Source organism: Nanorana parkeri, unplaced genomic scaffold (genome assembly GCF_000935625.1).
Source record: "Nanorana parkeri isolate BGI_ZX_2015 unplaced genomic scaffold, ASM93562v1 scaffold771, whole genome shotgun sequence".
NCBI lineage: Eukaryota > Metazoa > Chordata > Amphibia > Anura > Dicroglossidae > Nanorana > Nanorana parkeri.
Genome location: NW_017307039.1, coordinates 76,624 through 83,339, shown reverse-complemented (window position 1 = coordinate 83,339; position 6,716 = coordinate 76,624). Strand labels below are relative to the sequence as shown.

At 43.4% G+C, this 6,716-nt stretch overlaps 1 protein-coding gene across 1 annotated transcript in view; it reads right to left on the bottom strand.

The window, feature by feature from the left end:
- ZCCHC2 (zinc finger CCHC-type containing 2) overlaps positions 1 to 6,716 on the bottom strand; it is a 49,705-nt gene that overhangs the window by 2,316 nt on the left and 40,673 nt on the right. Inside the window, exons 12-13 of the mRNA XM_018564676.1 lie at positions 4,839 to 4,967; positions 544 to 2,016 (exon numbers count right to left, since the gene is read on the bottom strand). Of these exons, the coding sequence (XP_018420178.1) occupies positions 544 to 2,016; positions 4,839 to 4,967 (1,602 nt within the window). The remainder of the gene's footprint in view (positions 1 to 543; positions 2,017 to 4,838; positions 4,968 to 6,716) is intronic.

Genomic DNA, 6,716 nt, shown 5'->3' with positions numbered 1-6,716 from the left:
AAAAAAAAAATAAATTAAAATATTTGTGGGTGGGGGGGGGGGGGGGGGGGGGGTCAAAGAAGCACAAAATCAAAAAGGCACTTTTTCAGTGGGTGATTGAGCATCACACAGTTGCTATAGTAATGGCGGAGCCCCGTTAAAACAGCTTTAAACATAATAATCTGCTTACTTCTTATGAGGGGGCAGATTTCCACACCCCAAATATTCTCTTCATTTCTTCACTTGGCTACACAAGTCAAACACTATACATTTGCAATACAGTACAACAGACACAGACATGGAGTTACAGAGGCACAGGAGTTTTAAATTATTAGAGACACAAAAATACAAAAACAACAAATACAGGGACTTTGCCAGCTTCATTTTCTGATTTTAGACACAGGTCAGAATGGTCTAGAGCATAGTGGCCAGCAAAGTAGGCGAACAGGACACACGCGTGCACACTCACAGACACACCTACACACACCTGAATCACAATCATCATGTTGCACAGAAGATAAAAGCAAATTCAGAAGCAAGTCCTCTGGGAAGAATCACGATTACCTTGCTGATTGGCCTCCATAGGTGGTTGCTTACAGTCCTGTGCATAATGACCAGCTACCCCACAGTTGAAGCATGAGATATTGCCATTTTTCTTAGTCACTGATCCATTAGCGTTGCCTACTACATTAGTTGTTGGGTAAATTGGGTATAACCTAGCAAACCCTGCCATCTGTTGCATGCCATAATTGGCCTGGCCGCCAAGCACAGGGTCATGCATTAGCCCATTGGTATAGGGGGGCTGATGCAGGAAGACAGGATAGTGTGTTCCATTGCTCTGGTGTGCTTGGTTGAGGTAGGTGCTATTGCAGATTGATGGCATAGGAAAGGGAAATGGAACTCGAGTGAACATCTGCCCAGGCATTGTGTTAGGATAATAGTAACTGCCCATCGGTACTCCACAACTGCATCGACGTCCACAAGAGCCACAAGCCCCAGGGCCCATTTGCTGTGGTGGTAAAAGTGTCCCATTTGTGCTAGTATTCCCAACTGCAGCACTAATGAAGGAAGTGCTATCACTCTGTGCAGTACTGTGGGTCAACGCAGGGCTCGGACTGGGTGCAGGACCAGGGCTATGAGTAGGAACAGTAAGAGGAACGGCAGATTGCACCTGACCTATACCATTATTAGTTGGCTGTGGAGCAGCTGAGGCAGCAGCATTCAGCACATTGGTGTTAGGGGTAGGTAATACTCCACTTGGAAGTGATGGTCCAGAAAGAGGGTATGGGACTGTTGAAGGTGCTGGACTCAAATTAGTGCCTGAAAGAACCAACTTCACATTGGTAGCTGGAGATACGATCCCCACATTTCCATCCAGGTGAGGCAGTACCTGATTAAGACTTGCTACTTGCGAAATAGGTTTACTCAGAGGTTCTGAAGCAGTCACAGGAGAAACTGCAAAGCCTCCATGGTTGGGAATCGAAATAAATCCAGCACTGGCAGTCCCCAAACCGATATTAGTCTGTGTTGATCCATTAACAGTACAAGCCTCCGCTGACCCCTGAGAAAGTACTTTTAGCCTTTGAACTGGAATTTGCAAAGCGGGGCTGCTAGGTGAGCAGTTTCTTGGAATAAAAGTGGAAGATACAGACATTGGGGATGTCAGTATATCAATACACTTCTCCGATTCTCCTATGGCAGAGGCTACAGTGGCGACACCAATTCCAAGGGAATTCTGGTGAATCGCCTCCCTCACAGGGGGCATAGAAACTGGGCTGACTATCATACCCAGAGTTTTTCCTTCTGCTGGAAGTGGATGCCCGGGCTCCAACTTCTCTACATTAGTTGGCATCATGCAGTGCAATCCAGGCAAAATAGAAAATGGTGGAAAGTTGCGACCATTCAAAGACTTATCAATAATACTTTCTTCATTACTAGTAAGGTGGTCAGATAACTTGGCTGATGATGTATTTACTGCCCCAAGAGATGGGAATCCAGAAACAGGTTTGCCAGAATCCTCTGAATTGCTGTCCGTGTCTGTTAAAAAAAAAAAATGAAAACAGAAATTAGACTGAGAAAGGTAACGAATGCGATTATGTCAAATTAAAGTTTGTAGTTATAGAAATATTATTATAAAACAAGTTATGATAGTAGAAGAATTACTGAATTAAACAATCAGAAATGAAAAAAAAACAGGCATTTAAATATGATCTTAAAATAAAACTGAACTGCTGGCATCTCTATTACTTGCTTCTATGTACTTTCATAGCTGTGCAACAACAAAAAGCTTAGGACCAGGAGGTATGGATGGACTATTTGATTTTTTAAGTAAACCTGTCACAAACCAGGTTAATTTAAAACAAAACCAAAACGCATGATTGTTTAAAATACAATAGTAGGAGGTTACATTCAGTTAAAATCCCTCTCACTACCCGTTAGGGAGAGAGGAGGCATGGGGCCAGGCATGCTGAAGATAAACAAATGGAGATGCACATAAAACTAAAACTGCATTTATCCCTGGCTCTACTAATCATTTTGACATGCAGTTTTTGCTGAAGGCAACATGCATTTTTGCATCATGGGCTTATTTTTAATTTACTGTGACATGTTTACTTTAACAAGTAATATATGGGTAACGTATTCATACAATATACTATCGAATAACTATGTGCACTGTGTGGGCTCTCATTACCAAGGCATTATTAGACTCTGGGGCAATGATTACCTTAGGACTGTGAATGGAACATATACCATTGACTGTTAGCCAGCAGTTTATTCCATCTTGTGCATGCAAATGTGCGGTCAGCAGCATTTCCTAACCAAACGCTTAATGTGCCCATACACTGCACGATTCTCGTACGAGAATCGCGGGAAATCCCGCGATCGTACGATAATCGTGCAGTGTATGGAAGGCGTGTGACCGTTTCTACTGTACGGTCGCACGTCTTCCGTTGAACAAGCAGGCTGGAAAACCAGCCGGGAATCGTACGATACTCGGCGGGTTAGTGGCCTGCGGGTTAGTGGCCTGCTTGTTCGACAACTGCCAAACGGCCCGTTTGCAGTCATCGGAAGCCCGCCCCTCATTGCAGTCATCCCAAGCCCACCCCTCAGGGGCGGGCGGGCTTGCGATGATCGCAAGTATAATCTGCCTGTCCAAGATGAGCAGATCGTACGTTTTTTTAAGTACTTTACAACCCTCGCAAGACAAAAGTCTTGCGAGGGTTGTAAAGTGTATGGCCACCTTTAGAAAGATAAATCACACATTCACCGTCTTGTCACTCAGACAAGATTGATAAAGATAAACAGTAAAGTCTCCTAAAGGGAACCATTAAGGTAAGGAAAGAAATAAGATCCGAACCTAAACACTCCATTACCTAAATAGAAATACGAAGACTGGAACACTGTGGAGGGTTGAAGTGCAGTCAAAGTTTAATTTGAAAAAGGATACAGATGACAGATTTGCATAATAAAGATAAAATGCATGTTTACAACAGCTGTTTGTACCAATAATCAAATAGAACTTCTGTTCCGCAAACCTTGGCGAGTTTAAAGTAGTATCGCAAGAATTTAAAAATCCTTTTTTGAAACCTTCCCCCTGGGGTCTCAGTGCACATACCGGTAGTACTTCTCCCCATTCAAATATGTGCAAGGGTTGCTGAGCACCACTGTCAGATAATTCACAAGCCAACAGATACAACCATACTCTCTGAACTCCAAAATAGCAGATGGCTGTGCCTGGGCTCAGTCTTTGTTTTCACTACCAAGAAACCTTCAGAGGAGAATGGAGATCAGCAGAGACACTGGGCTAAAAGTCTGGATAAACGGTTGTGGAATAGAGAGGAGGCAAAGGCTTTAGTCCTAGCTGTACCTCCCCTCTAGGATCACCCATAATTTGGGCTTCAACCTGGGAGTTGTAGCCAGCACTGACGGAAAGAAAATGTGATCTTATTTTTAAAACCCTGCACAAATTTGAATGAGTACAAGTATGACATACAATGGTTCCCTTGGGGGATTTAACAAACATTTTTAACTTCTTGCCATAGTCCTCCTTAACACTGGACGCACATGGTTGATTTTTCGATCACTTGTGCTACTAAAATCATTAGCAACCGCTACATTTGCATGTAAAAGCGATTGATCGCACAAATTTGGGCAAGATTAGTGGTATTCCTCCATGCTACACTCCAGTATTACCTAAGTATAAACATCAGTTGCTAACAGTTGATTAGTAGCAAGATTCTACTAACAAAGTCACCGGTTTGACCATCCTTTATGCCGTAACAAAAAAAAAAAACATATACAAAACACTATTTGTCAATATTGACCTTCAAGTCTGCAATATATCTAAGGGCTCAGTCACACTAGATGCAGTGCGTTCAGGCCCGATTTTGGCCAGAACGCACTGCCTCGCATTGCGGCCGGCTCACTTTTTAGTGGGGCAGGAGGGGGAGTAGAGGGCCAGTCAAGTGAATGGCGCCATAGCCACGCCCTCCGTCCGCATATGCGATCCGCCGCACAGGATCGCAAGTCACATTGTGCCTGCGGTCCGGTGCGATCAAAATAGTGCTTGCAGCATTTTGATCGCATCGCACAGGATCAGACCGCAGGCACAATGTGCCTTGCGATTGCATTGCGGCCGGAGGGCGTGGCTACGGCGCCATTCACTTGAATGCAACGCCCCCTCCTGCCCCACTAAAAGTGAGCCGGCCATAATGAGAGGCAGTGCGTTCTGGCCAAAATCGGGCCGGAACGCACTGCATCTAGTGTGACTGAGCCCTAAACCTTCCTGTCCCCCTGTATTATACTATTACACTGAATCCATTTTCCATTTATACACATTGCCCCCTTCTGGTGCCGACCTCTGTCTTTCTCGTCTTCACTTTCAAAGCTCTCCCTCCTGTTATGGCGGGGACTAGGTGGGGAACTATAACTCTCAGAAGAGGTCTCTCCACACGTGTCATGCCCTGACCCAACTTCCAGTGTTGAATCTAAAAATAAGAGACAGAGAAATGTTCTTTAAAATATTATATTTTATCTGAATAGCCATCATCTGATTGACAGATAACTAAATCCAAATAATTACTCATCTGAAACTAGGAAGCAACCAGTAAGTGCTTAGAGAAAATCCATCTTTGAACTCTGATTAGTTTGTAATCTTGTAATTGCATTTAAGGACAGCATTATATAAAAATCTAACTACAGATATTAACAGAAATCAGTTCCATTCTAGAACTCTCAAGAGCACATTGGTGGCGCATGAGAAGATGAGAGCAGTGCACAGATGACAGTCATCTATACTTCTCAGGTATGGTGCCTGAAAGCAGTGGATTAAATACCTAAAAGAAAGGGAGGCTCATCTTTTTATTCCATAGATCCAAAAACTTGTAAAGGGAAGACAGAAGCACAGGCAGCATGTCCCCTCCCCCTTCTGCCCAAACTCCACCATGTTTACTGATAACACTATTCCTTTACCAAGCTTTCTAAATGTTCAGAACCCTAATAAGGTTCTAATTAAGAATGTGCTTCAGAGTCTGTTGCATTTTGAATCTTAACATGTTTTTCCACTTTTTGTGCTCCCATTTGCACAGCAGACCTAAAAATAATTGAATATTCTTGGGAGTTTTGGAGCAAGTAAAAGGGTAAGCAGAAATTATGTTTAATTTGTTTTACATTTTCCTATGTGAATAGGAACATGCAACACATTTAAAAAAAAAGGGTTATCCCAATTTAGCTACAAATGCGGAAATACACTTTACTGTTGCTAGTTGTGATCACCTAATGTAAAAGTAAATGGTCTGCTTCAGAGGATTAGTCTCCATCATTATTGCAGTACTCCTCTCAAGAGCATACCATCACCCTAACTATCTCAAAGGACTATAGAGTCACAACAATGTTAAAATCACAAAACACTTTGTAAACTGTTGGTTTTCCAATATATAGGCTTTGGTCCTCCTGTTGGAAAGAATTTTGTAGTACAGGTAACCCACGTTTTGCGCCGGTTCCATTTGCACCGATTTAAAAATAGCACCTTTTATGGTCAATCCGTGACCGCCATTGAAACAACACACAAAGGAACCAAAGTATTAGGCCGAACCTTCGGCTTACTTATTAACAATAGCCCGTACAGCAACCGAAGCACTGAGCCAAGCCGAACGGGGGGGGCAAAAAAACCCCAACCCTGCTTCGTCCTTCAACAGAACCTCATTTTGCTAATTTGTCTTAGTGTTTAAATACGTTCTCTAACAAACTGAGGCCTTTTTAGAATGAAGTGTTTGTATTTGAAGATCATATCACACTATAAATCCCTTTAACAGTCCCTCTGACCGGAAGTCCCGATATCAGGGTAAGTATCGGAGCATTTGGGTGAGTATAAGTACTCACCCAAAAGCTCAGTATCGGCACCGATATCAGATACCAGTATCGGTGCATCCCTACAAAATACACACTTACAATGGAAAGGTTAAACACTCATGATTTATAGGGTAACAAAAAGAGGAGATATTAATTACCTTACCCAACTCCGCACCGCACCCCCTGACCCACCCCACACACACCAGCAGACGCAGGGGTGTGGAATTCCTATCGCCCGACGCCCGGGACATGCAGTAGTTTTTTTGTACACTTAGCCCTGCTCCGGACAAGCAGAGCCAAGTGTACAGTGTGGAGCCGCCGCTCGTTTTCAAGTGATCTGATCACTTGTATGAAACGAGAGGCGGCGATTCTGTCCACACCGCCCC